The sequence below is a fragment of the Podarcis bocagei genome (assembly GCF_964188305.1).
Source record: "Podarcis bocagei genome assembly, chromosome: 17".
NCBI classification, from domain to species: domain Eukaryota; kingdom Metazoa; phylum Chordata; class Lepidosauria; order Squamata; family Lacertidae; genus Podarcis; species Podarcis bocagei.
Window position 1 is genome coordinate 21,052,965 of NC_138143.1, and position 25,963 is coordinate 21,078,927.

The 25,963-nt window shown below is 42.8% G+C and overlaps 1 protein-coding gene across 2 annotated transcripts in view; it reads left to right on the forward strand.

Moving 5' to 3' along the window:
* The window catches only part of JAK2 (Janus kinase 2), an 83,284-nt gene that overhangs the window by 28,493 nt on the left and 28,828 nt on the right, over nucleotides 1–25,963 (forward strand). Inside the window, exons 1-8 of one of the 2 annotated variants that reach the window (XM_081176197.1) lie at nucleotides 76–259; nucleotides 3,493–3,741; nucleotides 15,230–15,353; nucleotides 17,880–17,997; nucleotides 18,723–18,868; nucleotides 19,445–19,766; nucleotides 21,500–21,619; nucleotides 23,761–23,918. In XM_081176197.1, the coding sequence (XP_081032323.1) occupies nucleotides 3,519–3,741; nucleotides 15,230–15,353; nucleotides 17,880–17,997; nucleotides 18,723–18,868; nucleotides 19,445–19,766; nucleotides 21,500–21,619; nucleotides 23,761–23,918 (1,211 nt within the window). In that variant the 5' untranslated portion in view covers nucleotides 76–259; nucleotides 3,493–3,518. Of the gene's footprint in view, nucleotides 1–75; nucleotides 260–3,492; nucleotides 3,742–15,229; nucleotides 15,354–17,879; nucleotides 17,998–18,722; nucleotides 18,869–19,444; nucleotides 19,767–21,499; nucleotides 21,620–23,760; nucleotides 23,919–25,963 lie in introns of those variants that run through there. The other variant, XM_081176196.1, reaches the window with a different exon arrangement.

Sequence of the window (25,963 nt, forward strand, 5' to 3'; positions counted from 1 at the left end):
CTGCTCTGCCTCTGTATTTTCTCTGGCAGAGCAGCTGTGTTGATGGTGTATCCCTACAGCACATTGGAGACTTCTGATCTGCTGGTAGAATATATTGTGTTCCGCTGCCGGGCTTCTGCTGAGATCCTAGAACTCTTCGGCCGATGCAAACTCAAGGATAAGATTGCACTCTTGATATTTTATTTGCATCAGTTTTAAATTCACCCTTTCTGTGTGGAGATTTGAAAAGACGACTCTGCCGGCAAAATTTCAAAATACGGTATACATTTTGGAATGAATACTCTTCTTTCAAAACAAAACGTTAAGTGTAAATACAATATTATAAACTTGAAATTGGTCTTGAAGAATGGGATAGTTTTGCATTAACAGTTTCTTTTCAGTTCAGTTGTAATAGGAGGAAGAATGAAATCTTGCTTGCTAACATTCTGTTGATTCAGTGAAATGCAGACTGTGTTCTTAGCCTTATAAGAAACCAAGTGTTTACACTAGCAATGAATGCTCCCTCTTCACTGCTGCCTCCTCCTCCTTTTTTTCTTCTTCCTTTTTCACATGCTGTTTACTTTCAGAGCCCTGGCTTGTGTTCGCGGTTTTCCATTTTCTGTCAAGCTGCATTGGTAGAGATAAAAGCGATCTTCGTTCTGCAAGTTGTCTTATATCTGTTTTACGGACTATCTGCCCTTTTCAGATATGTAGCTGCGGAAAACACTTCGGGCCACTCAGGGCAAAATAAACTAACATGAAAAAGTCTTGTGTTTTTCAACTTAGTGTTCAAGAACATAGGTTCTTCATGGTGGTGAAACGATATTTTCTCATTATGATTTGACAATATGCCAGTAACAAAATATGCAATAATTTACTGACCAGTGAAGTTAAAAAATAAAAAAAATTCTTCAGTTCTTTGGGCAATTTATTTTCACCACCATTTAAAGGAAAGGTAGGGGAAGGGATATTTTGACTATGTCTGAAGTAGTAGTTCTTTTTAAGGATAACTCTGGTTTTGTTTCATTTTAAAATATTTTTATTAACCAATTTTCACATAACAATTTGTCAGTCCTCTTAATCAATTACATTATTTTACCCCCTTTCCCCCCCAACCCTCCCTCTCCCCCTCACCAAGGTCTTCCCTCAGCTCCCCTCCCTGATTTCTTTACATATATTGTTTTCTGCATGTTGTAAAATTGTACGTCTGCTTACTTTATCATATGTTCAGCTAATAAATTTGTGAATGTTTATTCAAAACCTGCCAGAGGCCAATTCATTTTCTTGTCTTTTTAGATAGTTTGTAAAAAAGTTCCCATTCTTCCTTGAAGTCACCGTTGTCCTTTTCCCGCAGCTTATATGCCAGTTTGGCCAATTCCGCATAGCTCATCAATTTTTCTTGCCACAGTTCTTTCGTTGGGATTTCCTCGTTCTTCCATCGTTGTGCTAACAAAACTCTTGCCGCTGTTGTAGCATGCATAAATAAGTTATTTACTTTTATTGGCAGGTCTTGTCCTACAATAGGATAACTCTGGTTTTTATTTAGTTTCTTGTGGCAGTCTTCTTCTTCTTCTTCTTCTTCTTCTTCTTCTTCTTCTTCTTCTTCTTCCACTCACACAAAACTCAGCACCTGCTCTGCCTATGTAAGTCCTGCCATCGGTTCTGATAGCTGAATGGAACCATATTCCGAGGGAATATGAGATGCTTCGGAACATTGGCGAATGTTGTTCTGCTCCCACCTTCATGCTTGCAGTGTTTCTGCCGCTTAAATACTGAGCTAACACACCCCCCCCCCGTTAAATATAGTCTAGGCAATATTGTAGTGAGCTCACTAAACCATCATGCATCATGCCTGCTTGCTTCTGTAGTTTATAAGGAAGGAGGTCTTTATTAAAATGACAAAGTGAGCCTGCCAGAAATCCCTACTCGAATTATTTAGATTAAATTTCCCTTTGATAGTTTCACTTATTTTGAATCCTACAGATTTATCCCATTAGACATACAAAATATCTCCAGATTTCAAGAAAGAGCAGTCAGGGAAATGTGTTGACCTTTGGGATGGTATATAGACTCTCCAAAAGAATTACAAAAACGTAAGATAATGCTAGAGCACGATTGCAATCTTAGTTTAACCCACTTATCAAGTTATAGTACTTTAATTGAATGTCCTTTTCCTGAAGATCTGCTTTTAACCGTTTCTTTGCGGGTTTTTTTTTTTGGTTTTTTTTTTACGTTTGCGCAACTAACGTCTTGAGGATTAAGATTCTTGTTGAAAGATGAATTTGGAAGTTTTCTGGGGGGGAAACAACAAATCATTTCTCTGTGCTTTCTGAGGGAAATAAGAAAAGCTGATATCAAAGGGGAAATGTTTCCTTGGTCCCAGGATTAAATAACAGTGGTGATGATGATGATGATGATGATGATGATAATAATAATAATAATAATAATAATAATAATAATAATAATAATAATAATGTGGACAACTAAATAATCAGGATTTTGCCAGCTTTGAAAACAACAGAAAGCATAGCTTAGTATGTTATGTAGTAATAAAGAATACAGAAACACATTTCAATGACTTTGTAAAAGTTCTTTTGGGGTTTTTCGGGGTATGTGTGTGTTTGTTTTTTGCAATAGAGTTGTCTAATTTGAGGAAGTTAAGCCAAAGAGGATCTAAACCTGGGTGCTATTTTTGTCTGGGCTACCTTTTTAATGCAGAAATGAAACTTCTGAATCTGGAAATTTTGTTAAGTAGAACGAGCTTGTTCAGGAAGTGGAGAATAAGAATTCCCTTAACTTTCTGCAACTTGGCACGACCAGAGCCTGCACCTCTTCAACAAACAGCAGTGGTCTGTCTTGGTTTGTTTTACCATTTCTCCACCATGACTTTCAGAAGTTGCTTCCACAGCATTGTGGGATGAGAGTTCTAGAACAGTTTCTAAAAGAAGGCACTGTTTCCAATAAGTGGTTTCAGAAAGCCACTTCAGGATTTGAATGGATGGTATTAAGCAACACCTTCAACAGTGCTCTCTGTTTGCTTGTAGAATTCTTGAATTTTTGAAAACAAGTGGGTGATGTCGGGTTTTCAGCATTGCAGTGTATTGCCAGCCAAACATTGTGGTTTGGCGATATACCTTGATGTTGAGAAAAGCTGCATTGGCCCCAGCTGGCGAGATTCCGGGTGAAATTGTCGCAGCTCTCATTGTGGGAGCTGAGGTGCTTTCGTCCCAGCACCTTGCGGGCTGTGGCCAATACAGCTGGCCCCAGCATGCTGCTCAACCGGGGGGCAGAAAGCCTTGTGCTAGTCCCTATTTCTCCTCCTAACCTACCTCACAGGGTTGCTGGGAGGATGAAACTTCGGGGGGGGGGAGAAGGAGTTTTGGAGCTCGTTGTAGAGAAAGGCTGGGGGGGGGAGAACCCCCAAATCTTCACTGTCATTCCAAATCAATGCAACGTACTCTATATCTTCTTTAAAAATGTAACTGACATTTTTTCTTTGTGGATTTCTTTCAGGCCAAAGCTGTGAACCTTAGAATGTCATGATGGCTTGCCTTACGGTGACAGAAATGGAAGGCCCGGCCTCATCTACTCTTCACCAGAATGGTGGCGTCCTTGGGAATGCGGCTGTTTCCACGCACACAGAGCCACTGCTTCGAGTTTACTTGTATCATTCCCAAGGAAAGATGGACGGCGATTATCTACAGTTTCCAGCAGGAGAGTACATTGCAGAAGAGATCTGTGTTGCTGCTTGTAAAGCCTGTGGTAAGATCACACACCCTGTTTTCTGACCGACGGAACCGTTTCAGCCTCACTTTTCTGGGATTTGGCAAGAAAACACAGATCAGAATGGCACTTTGTGGCTCAGACAGCAGCCCCAGCAATGTTCCTTCAATGCTTTGCAATCAAATGTTTGAAGGAGTGTCCCAGGGGCTGTTGGAACAGCTGTGTACTGCACCTCAAAGCCTTGACAGCTGAGGCTTCAGAGAGCAGTTCTGGGAGGGAGAAGTGGTTTGATGGGAGTGTGCTTGCTCCAGCACAGGAACGGTCGTTTAAGTTCCAGATTGTTCCTTTGCAGCCCCACCCTTACCCACATCTGACATCCCCAGGTTTGACCCACAGCCTGGAGGTTCACCCATGGTTTAGTGTCATGCAAATGACTCTTGGGGTCCCCTCTCTGCTTCCCCCCATTAACTGCTGTTTAGAATTGCCAGAACACTAAACTGTACTCACTCTTAACTACTATTGAAACAAGCTAGCTTCATGAAACATAGCTTGAAAAAAGCATAGTTAAGACTAACTGGGTTGTCCACGTTTGGACGTAACTCAAACCTGAAGTTAGTTGCTATGGTCTCCTTCTGACTAGAGGGGGAGCATGCTTCACATAATGCTGGCACGTTCACATAATGCTCAACCATAGTTTAACATTTCACCTAAACAAGGCTTTTGTTGGTGTGAGGAAAAGAACAGAACCTGCGGCTGGTGCTCACACCTTCCTGTTCGTCTCGGAAGCTGCGGTTGTCTTTTGAAACCGTAGGTTCCTCTTCACTCAAGCTGCCCCTGGTATTCTCTGACTAGACAAAGGAAGCTTTTGCTGAACCAAATGGAAAAAAGGTGCTTTCAAAAGAGACCCAAAGCCTGGACGATATCTTGATGGTGTAGGTGACAGTCACCGGTCCTTCTCGCTCCTCTGGCAATTTTAGGATTTCAAACATCCGATTAAGAATTTGCACCTATGCATTTAAGAGAAAATGTGACCAGAGCCCAGAGGCTGCACATTTTTCTTGGGAAGACTTGGGAAGGAAACCTGTTCAGCGTAACAGAAATCTTAGTGCCATTAATGTCATTAAAAGAAATCAGTCTGTTTTGTGGAATTAGAGAATAGTTTGGTTCCATATTTTTAAGCTGCTAGTGTCATCTAAGATTGTCCATTGCTAACTGTTGGAATTCGATTAATAGCATAACATTATCTGCTGGTGTATACTTTCTGGTGACAACTCCTGCATGGGCTGTTCCTTTTTTTATCTCTACCAAGTATTTCTGTTATTGAAGTAAATACTGTAGTTAGTGCTTAAGCCGGAGTGCTCAATTTTAAAAAATTACTAGGAAGGTAATTGCAAGGCCATATGCATTGTATCCTGGGGTAGTAGGGGAGCTTTCTGGTGTAATCTCAGAAGTTCTGTCATCCTGGAGAATGGGAAAGGTGCCACAGGAAATGATTTAAGATTGTGTCTTTAAAATGTACATATTGGACAACATGTCTGTTCTGCCCACCCCAGATACCTTCAGATGCCCTCATAGAGCCTTTATGTAACCTAGGGGAAATAAAAGTTCCATCTTAGAGTCAAAAGATGCGTCAGGAGAACGTACTAGGGAACACTTTATTCCTTCTTTTTCACCATCTCCAATCTATACTTTACTTGTTCATGAAGGTTTGATTTAACCCACCAAGTTACACTGATTCAAAACAATGCTCTACTTTTTGAGTTTTGGAAAACAAGGAATGTGAGCACTGCAAAAAAAAAGTTGTGCAGTTCTGTTTGTAATCTGAATTCTTAGCATCCGGTAGATCATTGATGATCGTTTTTCCTTTAGATCAATGAGTGGTCTTAAGCAGGTTATGGGGCACATGCCAAACCATGGTTAAGGAAGCTTTGTTTGGCTTTTGGTCATGCTGCTGGTCTATGAATATTCATGCTTGCAAAGAGTTTCCTTATCTATTACTGACTTTATTTTCTTAGTACCTCCAAGTATGAACTTAGGACTCTGTTGTTCTGTCAGTGCTTCTGTGAAGGATGTTATTAGTCCACTTCCCTTTCTGTGCTAAGTGTTGCACCTTTCTGGGGTGTGGTATAGAACCATCCATCAGACTATGGCTCTCCATGTGAGCTGTTTGTCTGGCACTGTTGAATTAAGCTTTGGTTTGCATCTTATGTGGCTTGGTCCCTTTCTGCGTTTCCATGCATTAGAGCCATGGAATACTTATTTATTTAAGCCTTTGTTCTTCATTGCAGTCCTAGCCTTTATCTTGTATTCGGGAGAAGGTGGCTTTTCAGGAGTGTGTTGTTTAGACAGTAGGCTAGCATATGCACATGTAGCTTGTCATTTCCTCCCTTCCTTGGTCCAGAGGTTCTGCTTCTGCTGATTAATTCTGCATTCAGAATTCCAATCCCCTCTCCCTTCTGTCAGGGTGGCCTTCAGCATATAAATCTAGGACAGCTTTTCTCAACCTGTGGGTCCCCAGATGTTGTTGAACTACAACTCCCATCACCCCTAGCTAGCAAGGCCAGAGCTCGGGGATGATGGGAGTTGTAGTCCAACAACATCTGGGGACCCACAGGTTGAGAACCGCTGATCTAGGAAGTAAAATGGAAGAGACCGAATGCAAGAGACAGAAGGGTGCCTGGGTACCAGAGGTTTGGCTAATAATCAGTAGTTTTCCTAACTCAGTCCATTCCATGGAATCCAGATCTCCATGGTCTCAAGCAAAGTTCCTCACCATTCTGTTGGCTATTTGCAGTATAGTAACGCTGCAGAGAGCTTGCTGGGGAGACCATGCATTAAAAAGGGACTCAAAACGTACTTAAAGAAGGTTTTAATAAGAAAAACAAAAACTCCACTTACACTAAATACATCAACAAACCAGACCCAACCCAACCACCAACCCATCCCCCAGGGTAATGGGAGAGCTAGGTGCTGCTCCTTATACACTACACCCAATTGCTGACACAGCTTAATCAATACAACTCAGCAGCACCTGCTATGTTTCACAGCTGTAAAGCTGGGTCTAGTTATTTTGCTCTGGCCCCTTAAAGACACACACATCGGGTGGAACAATGATGAACCTTTACATTTAAAGAAACCATTCAACATATTCAAGATCCGGGGACTTTCTTTAAACACATTTCATAGAACGTAGGATGCTGTTTTATACCACATGAGTCTGTTGGCCCATCTAGCTCATATTCTCTCCACCAACTGGCAGCTGCTCTCAAGTGTTTCACACCAGGTGACATTCCCTGGCCTATCTGGAGATTGGACCTGGTACCTTCTGCTACAGAGTCATGGACTTTGATCTATTGGTTACTTTCTCTGGCCCTTATCCCTGTAACAGGGATTTCTTGGGATGATGATGATTGAAATAGGCCAGTACTCTGCTCCTCCCCAAATCCTCTGCCTAATTTATTATATCACACAACATACAATCATGGCAGAAAACCACAATCCGTTCCTCCCCACCCCCACCCTGCAATCTGCAAATGTGGTTCCTTACCATCAAAGGCAATGTCCTAACGGAGGGCCTTATACTTTTACCACTAAGACGTGAATGGCAATACAGGGCGAGTTTGAGCAATCCATGGAGTGAAAGAAACCAGGGTTGGCTGCAAAATCCAAACGTGGTAGATTGGCACGTTAGTGGGTACTTTTCGTGTACCCTGCGTCTTATGTAAATAAGATTATCAAACACTTTTGAGACAATTAAATGCAGATGGTTAGACAATGAATTTCAAGAAATTAGTAGCCAAATCGGGATAGTGTCTGTGCAGGTTTGGGGATGCTGCAGTGTGGACTGCCAATGGCGACTTACTTCTACCACCTGGCCAAACCGAATCAATGCAGGGTATACACACTAGCGAGACTGAATGTGCTGCCATCGACAATACTACAGGGGAGAGTCCAGAAAATACCGCTTGCAGAGAGACCATGTCCCTTTGGACAGAGTTGTATAGAATCCGTTGTGCATGTTCTTTTGCACTGCCCCTCATATCAGAGAATTCCATCTTAAGTTCATTAATCAGTTGGTTATTAGCAGAGAGTAGCATTTAGATGAATGTAAAGTAGCCTTCCTAATGTTGACCCAGGACAGGCATAGGATGAAGATAGTAGCCAGGTTTCTGCAACAAGCAGTGAGGATCAGTGGATATTATACAACAGTATTGTAATTGTTAGATGAGTGGTTTTCTTGTACTGAGCCTTTGGGAATGTTGTCTATATGCCAATAAAAGTTTGAGAATGATTGATTGATTCACCTTTAATGGGTGTTACAGGAACTGTTCTCCAGCGGCTAAGATGCCAACACACGGGGATAGCAGATCTACCATGATTTATGTTGAACTACTAAGCACAGAAGGAGGCACATGTCCATTACATGGTTACTTAGGAGATAAGTTCTAAAGCCCTCATTATTTTGCAAGCAGGGACAAACCCGATCTCAGTTTACTGCCCTCGCTAGCCGTGAAATTTCGCACAGGCACAAGCAAGGATCTGAAATGCTCTTCAGCGTACCGACATGTTGGCTTGAAATACAAGGAGGCTTTTGTCTGTCTCTGTACATAAAGTACGGGTTCTGCACTGCTGTCCCCTCCGTTGAGCTCAGCTAGAGCATTCCAACTGCAAAAAAGAACCACTTGCAAGTTAAATATCCCCAAGATAAATATGCCCAGTAGAAGCTTTTTTCAGTCCTGGTCTAAAGCTATTTATTACACTTGCATACATGCATGAGTCTCCTATTCTGGAATATGCAGCACTGGAAATAAATTAGTTCAGTTACATAAATGTACAACTGAAAGCAACTTAAATTATTCAAATACCTAAGCAGCAAATGTTCTCCCTAGCTGAACTGAATGGATAGCATAAAAAGAATATGCCAGTGTTGTTTAGTAGTTAAGAGTGATGGACCGGGAGACTCCACCTTCTTTGGAGGTCTTTAAGCAGAGGCTTGACAATCATATGTCAGGAGGGCTCTGATGGTGTTTCCTGCTTGGCAGGGGGTTGGACTCGATGGCCTTTGTGGTCTCTTCCAACTCTATGATTCTATGACCAGGGTTCAAATCCCTACTCAACCATGAAGCATCTTGAGTGATCTTGGACCAGTCGCAGTCTCTCAGCTTAACCTGGCTCACAGGGTTGTTGTGATGATAAAATTGAATTGGAGGAGAACCACCTTGAGCTCCTTGGGGGAAAGGTGAGATATAAATGCAGTAGGAATCCTAATAACAACAAGAAAAACAATACTATTGGAGGCAGGGGAGTGACTGAGGCCCAATAAGCAGGAGTCTCTAGGGCTGGGCGATATTTGGTTTTCAACATCGCTATGTATCGCCTGCTAAACATTGCAATATATATCAATATCTCATAATGTCTGAAATAAGGATGGAAGAGGTGAACACGTGGGGCTTGACGATATTGGGTTTTCAGCATCATGATATACCACCAGCTAAACATTGCAATATACCAATAGTTCACAATGTCTGAAATAAGGATGGAGCTATGTGGAAGCGTTATCAGGGACGTGGGTGGCGCTGTGGGTTAAACCACAGAGCCTAGGACTTGCTGATCAGAAGGTCGGCAGTTCGAATCCCCATGACAGGGTGAGCTCCCATTGCTCCATCCCTGCTCCTGCCCATCTAGCAGTCTGAAAGCACGTCAAAGTGCAAGTAGAAAAATAGGTACCGCTCCGGCGGGAAGGTAAACGGTGTTTCCGTGCGCTGCTCTGGTTCGCCAGAAGCGGCTTAGTCATGCTGGCCACATGACCCGGAAGCTGTACGCCGGCTCCCTCGGCCAGTAAAACGAGATGAGCGCCGCAACCCCAGAGTCGGTCACAACTGGACCTAATTGTCAGGGGTCCCTTTACCTTTATGTGGAAGCGTTAGCTGGTTTCACGGTTTTCCCCCCATTGTGATTTTTGCCAGTGCCTGCTCTGGTGATTCGCTGCCCCTTGCAAGAGGCAGGGGAGAACTGAGCTGGGAGAATTAACAGGGGCTGCAGGAATCAGGAAGCCTTGGTTGGCTTCACAGTTTTTTCTCACATTGTGATTTTTGCGTAGGACACACACACACACCATGATTCACGATATATTGGCAGGTCAGAAATTATGAAGCCGTTATTGCAATATGGACTTCAAGAGTGGCTGGAGAAACCCAGCCAGATGGGCGGGGTATAAATAATAAAATTATTATTATTATTCAAACTGGTTTTGGAGAATATATTGGTATATTGCCCAGCCCTAGTAGTCTCTCTGGAAAGCCTGGAAAGCCTTCATCAATGTAATAATAAATATGATCAATCTATCTTCCCCTATGTTTTGGCTCTGTGACAAGAGCAGCATCACCACTGTACTGAAATTTATTTAGAACTTGTTAAGCTACTGTAAGTAACAACCCAGCCTGTGAAATGACAGCAATTTTGGGAAGTAGTATTTATGGATGGAACTGTAAATTCAGTATTTTCCTTCCTAGTGAGGAAAGCCACACTCAGTTCCTTTCTACTTGTCATGTAGTGGCACAGAAGCCTTGCTACAAAATGGTTGAAATGTCTATCGAACTATCATTCTTATATCCTATCGAACTATCATTCTTATTTGAAATCATGTGCAGGATTTAAGATAGGAGCAACAGAAGAATGTAAAGAATGGACTTTGGAAGCTTAGGAAATAAATATATACAGTCGTACCTTGGTTCTCGAATGCCTTGTGACTCGAAAGTTTTGGCTCCCGAACGCCGCAAACCTGGAAGTGAGTGTTCCGGTTTGCGAACATTTTTTGGAAGCCGAACATCCGACAAGGCTTCCACAGCTTCTGATTGAGTGCAGGAAACTCCTGCAGCCAATTGGAAGCTGTGCCTTGGTTTTCGAACATTTTCGGAAGTCGAATGAATTTCCCAAACGGATTCCAGTCGAGAACCAAGGTACAACTGTAGATGTGTTTTAATGCAGCTACTAAGAGGGGAAAACATCAGGGAAAGGAGGGACAGGAAGTCAAGAAGAAAATGTGCAACCAAAAAAAGGATACACATGATTGGAGTTACGTAATAATTTGGAAGATTTAATAAAAACGATTATTTTTAAAAATGCTTGCAATACTCATAACACCCAGTTTTCAACAGTATGCAATGTGTGTGTATGTAAACAACCAGCTCAAAATCTGTACTGCACTTTTGCAGAAGGGTTTAGATTTGACTATCAGTCCGCAGAGCAGAAATGCATTCTGGTGCTAAGATTATCCATCTGGGATGACAGCCGAGTCAGACAGGGGATTAAGATGTGTCTGTGACCTCTAGCATTCTTGCCATCTTTTCCCACAGCCAGAAAGTTTCACTTACAGTTTTCCACAGTAATTGCCAGAGCTGGAAAATCTTGCTTTTCTATCGCTAGCCTTTCTATCTGGGTTAACACCTGCTGCCAAAATGGTAAATCACCTAATCCCGTGCTCTTTTTTTTTTAAAAAAGTGGTTTTTGTTCTTGTTCACAGAAAGCTCAAGTTACAGACACATTTAGTTCCTCTTGAAATCTCTGCAAAGTAAGATTGCCGTGCTCCCTATCGCTCACCTTCTTGTGCAAGGAAAACTAGTTTTAATCGAGATTAGGTAGAGTATTTAGCAGATGATGATGCAGTTTAATGACCAATGCCCTTCCAGAATGCATAATGGTAGCCCTTTAACGGTAGCTGGGTTGTTTTAGGAGGCACTGCAGAGTAGAGCTGGGCGATATTTCGATTAATTGTCTGAAACCGGTATGATGTTCAAACTGCAATACCGGTTTCAAACTTTTTGAGCTGGCCCACAGCTGGTGGCCGGGAAGCCAAGATGTAGGGCCAGCTCACGTTGCCTTGATCAGCTGTGAGGTGGGCACTTTACGGAAACTCGTTTCTCAGCTGATCAAGCCCCGTCCACCTCCTGCAAACTGAAGTGGGGGCCAGCTTGTTTAAACTGCTTCTCTGAGGGGCCAGCAGGCTCAGGGGCCAGCAGGAGGCTGCCCACCCTTGTCCCCATATAGCTGCTGCTCATGGGAGCCAGAATGGTATGGGGGCTTGTTGACCTGTGCAAGTCCCCAGACCAAACAACCCGGCATGCAGGAGCTGTATGGGGTACAGCTGGGCAATTTCAGACATTGTGATATATCAGTTGGTGTTGTTGTTTAGTCGTGTCTGATTCTTCTTGACCCCATGGACCAGAGCACGCCAGGCACTCCTGTCTTCCACTGCCTCCCACAGTTTGGTCAAACTCATGCTGGCAGCTTCGAGAACACTGTCCAACCATCTCGTCCTCTGTCGTCCCCTTCTCCTTGTGCCCTCCATCTTTCCCAACATCAGGGTCTTTTCCAGGGAGTCTTCTCTTCTCATGAGGTGGCCAAAGTATTGGAGCCTCACCTTCACGATCTGTCCTTCCAGTGAGCACTCAGGGCTGATTTCCTTAAGAATGGATAGGTTTGATCTTCTTGCAGTCCATGGGACTCTCAAGAGTCTCCTCCAGCACCATAATTCAAAAGCATCAATTCTTCGGCGATCAGCCTTCAGCCTTCTTTATGGTCCATATATCAGTACATGGCAGCATTTAGCTGCTGATATATCACAGTGTTGAAAACTAGATTTTCACCCAGTATCCAAAAAGTAAGGTAAAAAAAAGGTAAAGGACCCCTGGATGGTGAAGTCCAGTCAAAGGTGACTGTGGGGTTGTGGCGCTCATCTTGCTTTCAAGCCAAGGGAGTCGGCGTTTGTCCACAGACAGCTCTCTGGGTCATGTGGCCAACATGACTAAACTGCTTCTGGTGCAACAAAACACCGTGACAGGAACCAGAGTGCTCGGAAATGCCATTTACTTTCCCACCTCAGCAGTACCGATTTATCTACTTGCACTGGCGTGCTTTCAAACTGCTAGGTTGGCAGAAGCTGGGACAGAGCAACAGGAGCTCACCCCATCACAGGGAATCGAACCACTAACCTTCTAATCGGCAAGCCCAAGAGGCTCAGTGGTTTAGATCACAGCGCCACCTGTATGTCATGGCAGAAGTGTAGGGACTGGGATAAACAGTGAGGTTCAGAGTATTTCATTAGTTTCCTTCCATTCTGGTGCTTTTAGCCTTTCTGAAGTGCATTAGTTTTTATCATTATTCATTATCTACTTACGTTTTGAAATGACTGCGGAACGGCTGGAGTTCATGGAAGTGCTACAAGGGTGTATAAGGAAAGGATAAATGCACCTTTTTGTGTTGGTTATGGAAAATCCCCGGTGTGACACCAGCCTTTCCCACATAATCCATAGCCCCAAATATCTGTATTTTACACTCTTCTATACAAATAGCTGTGGGCTGCTTTGTAGAAATGACGGGAAATTACATCAAACGTTCATCCTGAATCATTATTTCTTCACCAGGTTTGTAAAGAGTCCAGCTTGCTTATTACAACATGAAATTTCAACACATTCCTGCAAATAATAAATATGAATTGCTGTTTTAGGCTGAATTGTTCATTGGCCATTGTTCTCGGGTGTTTTTATAGAAGGCAAATAAGCTTTTTGTTTCAAATGGAAAGCTGTTAAGCTAACCAATCTCACGTTGCTTTAAAGCTGGGACTTTCCATATATTTGAAACCACCAGCTGCCAAACCAGTCCAAACAAATGTTGGCTCATTCTGCCATTCCGTTGGCACCGAGAGAGGTGCTTCATTAAAGCTTCATCTCCCTCTAGTTATGGTTGAATGCTGTTCTGCCAAATTGATGTCCAAAGTGACTCACAAATGAGTCACCTTTTGCTTAGCAAGTGATTGCTGCAATATGTGAAGACTGGTTCTATGCAAACAGAAGCTGTTGAATGTTTTGCTTTGCTTTGGTTGAAATTTGGGGCTTTTTAGCCGAAGAAGAGCTGCTCTTGCCCCAGACAAGGTCAAGCAGAGTTCTCACGGTAACGTTCTCCCATCTTCTGTTGTGCATCTTTTCTTAGCCATGTCTTAAACCTTGTATATATTAATCCATCTAGAGCCATAGTTTTCAAAACACAAGGAGACAGAAGTTACACAAAAGTACTGTTGTCTCTCATCATGTTGCCTGAGCCAGTCCGCAGAGCACTGGTGCTTAAAAGCAACCTTTCTCTTCACTGAGCACCATTCCCTGATTTTGCTGATTGTCTTGCTTTGTCGTGGGGCTAGTTCACACTTTGCTCTTCCCATGTGCACTCACAACCTCCTTTCCACAATGCACATGAATGTAACCAGGTGAGGAAAACTGTGAACTGGGCTGTATGCTGATAGAGCTGTATGCAGGGTTTCTCCAAACTTGGATCTCCAGCTGTTTTTGGACAACAACACTCATCGTCACTAGCTATCAGGACCAGTGGTTAGGGATGATGGGCGTTGCAGTAAAAAAACAAACCAGCTGGAGACCCAAGTTTGGGAAACGCTTGCTATTGTTTGCTGTGGTTTTTTAAAACTTATTTTAATGCCTCTCGTAAAGATCCTGCCCTGGTAGGATTGTGTATTGAAAAAACAGGATATAAAACAGGGTGTATATATTTAAAGAAGATGAATAAATGTGCAAATTAAGTTAATTTGGATGTGCAGAAGATATTAAAAACAAATTTAAGGAACTGCAGAAAGAGGGGGATGGAAGTCAAGTTTTGAAATGTCAAAATGAATGTAAAATTAGTGAGATGTATAAAACTAGTGAAATGTATAAACTTGAAAAGTATAAATAAATAGATAAAATACAGTGGTGCCCCGCAAGACGAATGCCTCGCAAGACGAAAAACTCGCAAGACGAAAGAGTTTTCCGTTTTTTGAGTCGTTCCGCAAGATGAATTTCCCTATGGGCTTGCTTCGCAAGACGAAACGTCTTGCGAGTTCTTGCGAGTTTGTTTCCTTTTTCTTAAAGCCGCTAAGCCGTTAATAGCCACTAAGCCGTTAATAGCCGCTAAGCCGCTAATAGCCGTGCTTCGCAAGACGAAAAAACCGCAAGACGAAGAGACTCGCGGAACGGATTAATTTCGTCTTGCGGGGCACCACTGTATCAAAAAAGAAAAAAGAAAAACAGGATATAAATAACATTTTATAAACCTCTCTGTGAGATCCATCCAAATAGTGGTATAAACATACCTTAAAGAAACAAAAACAAGCAAACAAAGAATTGTTCTAGTTGGGTGTTGGAGCTGTTAAAAGTATTCCAGAAGCAGATGTTCTGTTTACTGAAGCATGTCTTGGAATGGGTACCACATTAAGGGATGAACAAGCCTGTCTCAGCCCTCTTTCTGCAATGTTATAACTATTTATTGTATTGGCGTTATCTGTTGCTTTAGCCGAACCAAATTCAGTGTGATCTGAATGTTTTCTTTTCATAAGCTTTCCCATGGCAACCTCTTCATACCTAAAATCCAAAAGAAAGTATTAAAACCTTGCAGGCGTGACAAGTACAACACTGCTTAGCAACACCTTTTCAACACAGGAAAAAGATCTTGCAAATAAAACATCGTTGTCTTTTCTTTTCCTTAGGTATCTTGCCGGTGTACCATAACATGTTTGCACTAATGAATCAGACAGACAGATGTTGGTATCCCCCAAACCACACCTTCCAAGTAGAGGGATCAACCAGTCTCACTGTTCTCTACCGGATAAGGTTAATATCATAGCTTGTTTTTGTTTAAATCAAAATGGTTTTTGTTTAATTAGATTTTTCTTAAACTAAAGGACTATAATGTAGGTTGAAATAATTGATTAATTTCCTACGACTTTTTTATTTCCATTTAAACATCAGAGGGGTTCATAATAAGAATAACACTCTTTGTCCATACATTTTACAGTCAGTTTTATTCCATGTGTTGTTTTATGGAGGTTATAGCAAATGCACATGGAGGCAGGGGCAGACCCCTGAAAGCTGACAGAATCACTTGGTGACCACTTTTGGTCCTCCTTGATGACCTCCTTGATGACCTCCTTGGAGTAAACTTGATTATCTATTTTATTTAAACCCAGAGCTATTTAATTTATTTGATGGGCCCATTTATAAAAAATAATTTCAGTGGAATGTTCTCCTCTTCTTCAAATAAATGGATTGTATTGCAATTACTGTACAATTCTAAGCATGCAGATGTGGGTGTTTACTTCCAGGTATTCATGTATGAGGTTGCAGCATTTTGTTTAAATAAGCAGTTGTGTCTGGACAATGGCTGCATTTCAACTGTGTCCTAGCAACCAAGGCATTCCCATTGCTCTAGTCATATAACCATTTTGCATATATTTCCAGAATGTAAAACATCTGCGGATCAGTGTGTGTACTTCTGTAGTCTAGAAAAATTTCCATTGAGTAGTCCCCATCTTAAGGTTCAATGTACCACAGTGTGACTTGCATCACAAACATAAAGGAGATTTTTAAACCATTTTGCCATGATGTTTCTGGGGAGGCCAAACCGCCCGTTCCTTTATGTCATCGTGTCAAGGGTAGGAGTTTCGGGAAGCTTGCCAGAGTCCATAAAATACATAGATACAGGCTTTGTTCAGAAGCGTATGTACCATGCCTGACAATTGTCTCGAAACAGCTTATCCTCTCCCAACTAAGCCATGCTTCCTAAAATGGAGATTGCGTAATGCACAAGAAAGTATACATTTACTACAAAAGAGACACAAAACTTTTGATTCCTGGGTATGCTAAAGCGATATTGCTGAGATATATTTTGATAAATTGTCTGAAACCGGCGTATGACGTTCAAACCGTGATACCAGTTTCAGACTCGATACATCCGCAATGTATTGCCAGCTCAAATTGCCCTGAGACAGCAAAGGCATAGGCAGGCAGGTAGACGGGATCCTGAGAAGATGCTCACCTGCAACGTACACAGGCTCCACCCTCCTGACTGCCTCCAGTTTTCCCCTGCAGGTGGGCTGCCGCTTCCTCCTGGTTGGTCACTCCTGGAACGACTGACGGGGAGGAAAGAGGCAGCCCGGCCAATTGGGCGAAGGTGGAGGCAGGCAGGTGAGCACCTTCTAGGGCTCTGTCTTCCGTGCGTGGGCCTTTGAAGAAGCTGCTCTCCCCCCCTTGCTCACATGAGCGAGAGTAGTATGGGGGCTCACTCAACTGTTGGGCTGGGTGATGTATCTCAGCTGCTTAAGGTGGGGAGGAAGAAGCAGCTGAGATACATTTCAGGCATCACGATATATCCATAGATTGAGATATTTAGCTGCTGATATATCACAATGTTGAAAACCAGCCCTACTTTCTGTGCTCCCCTGCTCTGACAATGTGTTGGAACTACAAGAATCCCCGAACAGGAAGCCATGGCTTATGACATATGAGCAGGTCCAAATTCTACTCATCACAGTAGCACAGGCCGCAAGTGCCCAGGAATCCAGACTTTCATAGAACTAGCTGTATTTGCCTCTCTGTGATCTGACATAGTACTTTGCAAACTCTAGAAGACAAGGCTTTAAAAATTAGCAAAATTATTTAGTAGCAGTTGTAAGGCATGAATGTAAGTCCCAGAGGCAGTTGCAGACAACGCCAGGGAGGTGTGCTCCTTTTGTGACCTCCCTCCTTCGGAGTCAGACCACAATAGTATATCTAAGGCATTCCAGAATAAAGAGGGAGAGGGAAGAAGCAGAGAACTCAGTGTGGTGCAAATACGCCAGCAGGAGCACCAGATTGCCTCTGCCAATGCGTTTGCACCACTGCTGCCTTGCCTCTCCCACTCTCCATCCTGGTATTCAGGAGCAACTTGGCTTGAAGGAAGCCAGGGAAGCAGTGCCACCCTAATGCCCCATTCACTACTATCTAAAGACCACTGCTTTACTGAGGCTAAGTAGTTCTGGGTCTGGTCAGTGTCTCAATGGGCAGTTGTACATCACTCTGGGTTTCACGATGGAAGAAAGTTGAGATAGAAACATAAGAGGCGGGGGGGGGGGGAATGAGTGGTGGTATTTGACCAGTAAATTGGCTATGAGTTTTGATGTTTGGTTATTTGCTGGCTAAATACCAACTCCAGTGGAGATGGCTCATTTCAAGCTGGAATAATTTAGTGGCAATCTGAACTTGTGTGAAAGTATTCAAAGCCCTTGCCCTTTAAGCAGCCTGAATTTCATTAAAAACATGTTTGTAACATGTGTGGTCTTGGCTGCAAAAGCACTGATATGTGTCTTTGTTTCTTAACAGGTTTTATTTCCCTCACTGGTATTGTAACAGCAATGTACGAGCATTTCGGTACGGAGTTTCCCGAGGTGCAGAGAGTCCTGTCCTTGATGACATTGTCATGTCTTACTTGTTTGCTCAGGTAAAATTTTGACAACGTATTATTTGGGTATGGATGTATTTGGCTCTTCTCATTGGCTGAGATGACAGGCAGAATCCGCGACCAACGCAAAGAGACGGTGGAAGAAGAATGGCAAAAATTTAAAAGTTATCTTAAGGACTATCATAAACTTAATGAATGTTAAAGTGTTGTGGTTCCTAGAAACAAAGGGATACAGCGATATAAGATTAGAACATAGAGAGGATTAGGATGACAGAGATTGAAAGTAACAATTGGGAGTTGCTAAAAATTTTGGACATTGGGATGCAGAAAGGGGGGGTATGGGGAAGTCCTAGAAAAGAGGTTTAGGAAAATATGTTATGATATTATACGTGTATGTTTGTCTTTTTAAGTGTTTGTTTGTTTTCAAAAAAGTTTGTAAAACCAATAAAAATTTTGTAAAAAAAAAAAAATATTTGGCTCTTCTCCGCATTTTTACTGCTGGAAATGAATGTCTTCATCCAAATATGGATATTTTCACAGGAATAATAATAATTATATGTAATTATCCTGTGAAATAAAAATACGACAGCTTTGAGAGAAGCACCAAGGTGTTGATTCCCCTTTGAGATCTGAGCTGATTTCTTCGTTCAAATTAAGTTCCGAGTTGATTCAATAGAAGACAACTCAAGCTGCGATGAAAATAAATGAAAAGAGCAGTAGGCCAAATTCATCAGAATTTCTGTGCCTTCGTTTTTTGCCTCCAGTGGCGGGAAGACTTTGTCCATGGGTGGGTGAAGATGCCTGTCACTCATGAAACACAAGAAGAATGTCTTGGCATGGCTGTTCTTGATATGATGAGGATGGCCAAAGAAAAGGACCAAACTCCACTAGGCATCTACAATTCTATGAGGTAACTCTCTTTGCGATGTCGTCTTCTGCAGCTGTGCAAATGGGGAAGGGAGGAGTAAAAGGGGGGTGGGGTGGAGGCAGGAAAGCATGAAATGGAAATAAGGATCCAAACCATTATTATTTTTATTGCCTGTTGCCTTACCCCTTTTTCCAAAGAACTTGTTTCCAGTTCATGACTCTCCCCATTTTAAGATTAGCCTGAGAGATAAGTGTCTGGCCCAAGGTGATCCAGTCAACTTCACCGCAAAGCAAGAGTTTGAACTTGGATAAGGCATTTGCAGATCTGAGCAAGTTGCGGCCTGTTCCATTTCACCAGATGTGACATTCCTCTTTTATACAGCCTGGTGGTTCCTAGTTCTGGTCGTTGCAGAGAGAAAGTTTGAGGATGCAAACCCTGACATCGCCAGCGGAATTCGCCTCCCAGTTTTCTGTCCCACTTGCTCATAAGTTAAAAGATTTTAGGAATTAGGACTTACCTGATAGTTGCTCTTGCATCTTCTGTAGAAGAATACCACCTGCCCCCTTTGAGCTGCTCATCAATATTTTGCCACACACTTGGTTGTCTTTGTGTCCACAGCTACAAGATGTTTTTGCCAAAATGCATCAGGGAAAAAATCCAGGATTATCACATTCTGACACGAAAGAGGATAAGATACAGATTCCGCAGATTCATCCAGCAGTTTGGCCAGTGCAAAGCAACCGCCAGAAACTTGAAACTGAAATATCTCATAAATTTGGAGACCCTCCAGTCTGCCTTTTATTCAGAAGTGTTTGAAGTGAAGGAACCCGGCAGAGAGCCTTCGGGTGAAGAAAGTTTTGCAACCATTGTTATATCCGGAAATGGTGGAATTCAATGCTCAAGAGGGAAGCATAAGGATAGTGAGACATTGGCAGAACAGGTAATTTCATATAATATACAGTCATACCTTGGTTTTCAAACAGCTTAGTTCCCGAACGTTTTGGCTCCCGAATGCCGCAAACCTGGAAGTAACTGTTGCAGTTTGCGAACTATTTTTGGAAGCCAAATGTCTGGTGGGGCAGCCAATCAGAAGCCGTGCTTTGGTTTCCGAATGTTTTGGAAGTCGAACGGACTTCCGGAACGGATTCCGATTGACTTCCAAGGTACGACTGTACTTCTGTATTTAGTTTACTATGAAAGCCTCGAGAATACCACTGGAAGCAGAATGATTTGTTCCATCAATAGAATTCTTACTGGCCAAGTAGAAATTAGCAATGTACAGTCAGTTGAAAGTATTGTGGCAAGTACTTTGCAGGAAAAGGTTTGCAGAATATAAATGGTGAGGGAGGAGTGGGAGGCTGGTTTAAGGTTCTGTGGGTTTTTAGTGCACACCCAGTTCTGTTCTGTGGCTTGGGCAATGCAGGGTCCCAATCCTTAGTATCAATGCAGACTCTAGTTCCTATTGGCTTTTATTTGTGCCTAGCATTGAATGGGATTTCACCCAAGTCTTTTAAGATTACTAGCCTTAAAGGTAAAGGGACCCCTGACCATTAGGTCCAGTCGTGGCCGACTCTGGGGTTGCGGCGCTCATCTCGCTTTATTGGCCAAGGGAGCCGGCTTACAGCTTCCAGGTCATGTGGCCAGCATGACTAAGCTGCTTCTGGCGAACCAGAGCAGCGCACGGAAATGCCGTTTACCTTCCCGCCGGAGCGGTACCTATTTATCTACTTGCACTTTGACGTGCTTTTGAACTGCTAGGTTGGCAGGAGCAGGGACCAAACAACGGGAGCTCACCCCGTCACGGGGATTCGAACCGCCGACCTTCTGATCGGCAAGTACTAGGCTCTGTGATTTAACCCACAGCGCCACCCGCGTCCCTTACTGTCATGGAAATAAATTGGATTAGCAGTAGATGTGCCTGAGAAGTGAAGATTACCATTTTCTGTTCTCCAGTGGTGTTCTAGGAGGATAATACATTGACAGTTCATTATTATTTTTTAATGCACGGGGGTACACAATTAACTCAATTGATAAAATATTTCCTTTCTAGGTACTTTATAGACTGTAGGTTGGGTTAAGCAAAGGGGGGATTTTCTCTTGAGTGTTTTGGATTTTGCTGCTTGAACATTGCTATTTCAATTTCTCTGTAATTTAAATTTCATCTGTTAGTGGTGGCAGCATCACTTAAAGCGTGTGATGATTCTTATCTAAACAGAGATAAGCAACTTGAGTAATGCTGTCTGTGCACACAGATGGTAGCCTTCTTAGAAATAAGACCCCAATCCTGCTCTTGTTTCTCTGCAATATGTGCAACTGGTCAAGGTTAGCCTTTCATCAGTTTATTCTGAACATCAGTCCATAGAGAGGGATTTTTCCCTTGGGAAACTCTTCCCTTGAAGGTCTGCCTGATTCAGAGGTTTGCAGCTTGTGGTAAAGATGTAAAAACCAAGAATTTAGCTGCCATTGATAAATATTGTGAAAGGGGAGTAGAGAAGTAACGTGCAAACACCAGGCTCAAACTTGTTTTTCTGGCAGGAAAGGATGTTTCTTATTACCTCAGAATCATGCTATTGAGAATAATGTTACAATTGCTCTGTTTCAGTTGATGGCTAGAAGGTTGACTAAAACACTCACAAATAACTCGTTTCCTAATAAAGCAACATCTTTTCGCAGGAAATACAGACCTATTGCGATTTCCCCGACATTATCGATGTCAGTATTAAGCAAGCAAACCAGGAAGGTTCTGGCGAGAATAGAATTGTAACCATTCACAAGCAAGACAGCAAGAATTTGGTAAGAGTGGCTGTCTCTTTTGATTACCTTACATTTCTGTGCATCTAAACAAATTGGATTTTGATGCCCTGCCTTGTTTGCATATAATAATAATAATAATAATAATAATAATAAATTTTATTTATATCCCGCCCTCCCCAGCCGAAGCCGGGCTCAGGGCGGCTAACAACAATCAAATAATCAGTCAAATAATCACAAAATCTAAAAATACTTCATTATAAAAATTAATTAAATCAAATTGATGGCAACCAATTAAGCAAAATTCTGAGCAGGTTGCCAGAGGAGGGAGTCAGGCTGCGCCCTGACCAAAAGCCTGGCGGAACAACTCTGTCTTGCAGGCCCTGCGGAAAGATGTCAGGTCCCGCAGGGCCCTAGTCTCTTGTGACAGAGCATTCCACCAGTTTGGAGCCGCAGCCGAGAAGGCCCTGGCTCTAGTTGAGGCCAGCCTAACCTCTCTGAGGCCTGGGACCTTGAGGATGTATATATCTGCAGTGTCGGGCAATTAGGCAAGTAAGTTAGACTGTGACTTTCGCAGAATGTAGCCAAAGCAATCTTTGTGTTCTTAAAAACAACAACCCTCCTGTTCCATTTTGAGGCGGCCACACCATAGGCCTTTCCTTTCCTCATGCATTTTGAGATTCCTAGCCGTAGTCATTAAACCACAGAAGAACGATGTAAATACACACATGTGCAACAAATCATAGCCTGCTCAGATGCTCCTTCTCCCTCTGCTGAGATTGGGAGTGCATCTCAAATTCACATGCTCAATCCAATCTCCTTCCCGGCACAAAGAAGGCAGTGATTCCACATGGAGATCGTACATATATTTGAGCACGGTATCTCTGCTTAGCACAGTCCCTGTTTTCTGCCCATGGTAAAGGGCTGTGGCAGAGCATGTGGCTTAGAAACATTCTCCTGAAATACCTGCACATAAGGAGGTAGTGGAGTCCTGTTCAGTTCTATCTAGCCTGAGACCCATAGTTTGTTAGGATATTTCCGTTCCACCTTAAAAGGGAGCAGGATGTTTGTGTCACAGCCTGCGTATTTCCTGTTCACAGGATGTTTAAGTTTGCTATTGCTTTCGTTTCTCTGTCTGTCGGAGACACTGACGCAGAACAGTCATGTCTTTCTTTGTTCTGATCAACGCTGAATAAAGATTGTAAATTATGCTCTTCTGAGTGCGACTTCTGGCTGTGCATTATCTGCTGATAAGAGTGTGCACGAGCCCTGGAATGTGGCAAGGTATTTCTAGAAGAAACTCGTGTCGCTAATTGCTCATACTGCTTGACTACGGGAGATGGATGGACGTCCGGCAGCCGGCTAGGGGCCATGATGGACTATATCTCCCTGGCAATATCCCAACATAGTTGTCTGTCTTTCCCCACACGATGGCACATTTACACAATTTTGAAAAATGGGTGGAAGACATTCTCCCCCCCCCCCATTCTTTGTTAGACAAACCTTACTAAAAATCTAATGTGTGTGGTTTTTGTTTGTTTTTTAATCCCCATTAGGTTGTAGGGCTGGGCAATATCTGGGCAATATAATACTGTAACAACAACAAAAACAACAACTTAGTAATTATACCCCGCCCATCTGGCTGGATTTCCCCAGCCACTGTGGGTGGCTTCCAACAGAATATTAAAATACAATAGTCTAATGATATACAGTGGTACCTCTAGTTACAAACTCGATCCATTCTGGGGTGCCATTCGCACCCCATAACTGGAGCTCTGCTTCTGCACACACACACGGAACGATATAGCTTGTGGAGGGCCAGACTATATTTTGAAAGAAAAAAAATGAATGAATTCCTATGCCCCACAAATAACCCAGAGATGCATTTTAAATAAAAGCACACATTCTACTCATGTAAAAACATACTGATTCCCGGACCATCTGCGGGCCGGATTTAGAAGGCGATTGGTCCGAATCCGCCCCCCAGGCCTTAGTTTACCTACCCATGGCTTAATGCATTGACCAAACCGTTCATAATCCTTGTCATGGAAATGAATGGATTATTCATTTCAGCGTTTGTGGGTAACGCAACAAAATGATCAACCATCAGAAGCATATTCATGTGATTAGTGTTACCAGAAAAATAATAAATATCTTACTATCTTTCTCCCTTGCCTTTGCAGGAAGCTGAATTTCATTCACTAAGAGAGGCTCTTTCTTTCGTGGCATTGATTGATGGATATTACAGATTAACCGCAGATGCCCATCATTTCCTCTGTAAAGAAGTAGCACCCCCTTCCATCATTGAGAATATTCAGAGCAACTGTCATGGGCCAATTTCGTAAGTGGCATGTTTTATAAGATGTTGAAAAGTTTTTTCCCCCCTTTAACCCTGAAAGAAACTCCACTTTGCTTGGGAGGCAATTGCCTAGTTCATCAAGGATAATTAATGCCAAATCTTTTAGGTATGTACAGATGCGCAGCTGGATACGTGCTTTATTTGGCTCGTGGTGCTCATTTTGGCACAGCAGGAAGTGGCTGGATGTATACACCTTCATCCAGGAACACTTTAAAAAATGCACCTGCCATTGAGTTTTTTTAAATACACAATAATATATTTCCCCTATCTCTCTCTCTCTCCCCCTGGAAATACTGTGAAACCTTGATAAAAACATGTGGGAAGGTCTGTCAGTGTTTCCTTTTGTAATGAATTCATGTTTATTCAGCCACAACACTTAATGCAAAGTTTTAAGATGTTTTTTCTTTCATTCTCAGTTCAGTTCTGAATGTGTCATGCAGTGAATAGAGAACAGTGAGTTTTAAGGTCTCCCAGCCATAACCATGGTGATGGTATATGCGGTCATAGACAGAGAACTTCTTAATAGGTTCACTGCAGGATCTGGCAGAAATAGAATTTGAAATTGTGGAGGAAGAAAAGGCAATTCAGATATCAATATCTGGAATTGAGCACAGAACATTGCTAGCAAAGGAAATTGCTTTTGGGCTAAGTGTTCCCTTCTTGTGAACTTTTCTGTAGGCTTGAGGAAAAAGAAATATTTCCGGCTGTGAGGGTTGTTTTTGTACTTTAGTGTAGTATTGCCTGGTTCTGAAGAGCTAAGTGTCTCTGTGCGCTTCAGTTAAAAGTCTGTCATAGGGATTTCTCAGCCTGTTAACCAGAGGGGTAGAAAACACCTCCTTGCTAGTGGAAGGCAAAGGATTGTCCTCACCTCCAGGTTGGGCAAGAGTTGCAGACTGTCTCTTTTGAGCTCTACTTTCTGTCCTTTCCATTCTTTTTTTTATTATTATTATTCTCCACCCCGGTTTGGGAAGAAATACAGCTATAGGAAGCATCTGAAGATTGCTCTTGGCTAAAGATAAAGAGACCCCTGACCATTAGGTCCAGTCGTGGCCGACTCTAGGGTTGCGGCGCTCATCTCGCTTTATTGGCCAAGGGAGCCGGCGTACAGCTTCTGGGTCATGTGGCCAGCATGACTAAGCCGCTTTTGGCGAACCAGAGCAGCGCACAGAAACACCGTTTACCTTCCCGCCAGAGTGGTACCTATTGATCTACTTGCACTTTGACGTGCTTTCGAACTGCTAGGTTGGCAGGAGCAAGGACTGAGCAACGGGAGCTCACCCCGCTGTGGGGATTCGAACCGCTGACCTTCTGATCGGCAAGTCCTAGGCTCTGTGGTTTACTTTGTCCCAAACAAACTGCACTTCCTCTTCTACAGCTGGAAGGAGGAGCCTACAGTTCCTCCTTTCCACCTGGGCTTGGTGACAAAGGTGCTTTGAGCATGAGCTGCTGGCTCGCCCACTCCTTTGTAGGAGAGACAGAGAAAAGGAGTTCCCCAAGTGGGTAACTGGATTGCTCACCTTCCTTCATACACCTCCAGAGCACAAGCACAGTCTCGTAAGTCTCTTTTGACACGGGTTAATTCCTACTCTCTCCTTGGGCTCAAGGAGGTATCCATTTACTGACTTCATCCCTGCTTCTGTCCAAGAGTAGCAAGGAACCATGAGACCACATTCTGAGGTCCATTCCATTCCTGGTGACTTCTCTCGAATTTCCTTGCCTTGCCTCGTCCAGGGCAGAACACGTGTCTTTGTCTGTGCAACTTTCCAACTCCAGCATTTTTTTACCTTTACTGTCTTCCTCTGTTCAGTTTCTGTTAAGTTGTGGGTGAACATATCAGACGACACAGCGATTCTCCAAACAGCTCTTGTTTATTCATAGGTCAGAACAGAACTGAACTGAAGGGTTCAGCCAGCCTGCTTATATAGAGCTCCAGTACAACGTAACTGTAACAACTTTCTGTAACTATCCAATCACTGAACGTCACTTTCGATCCCTTATTTGCATATGTGGACCTGAGCTATCTACAG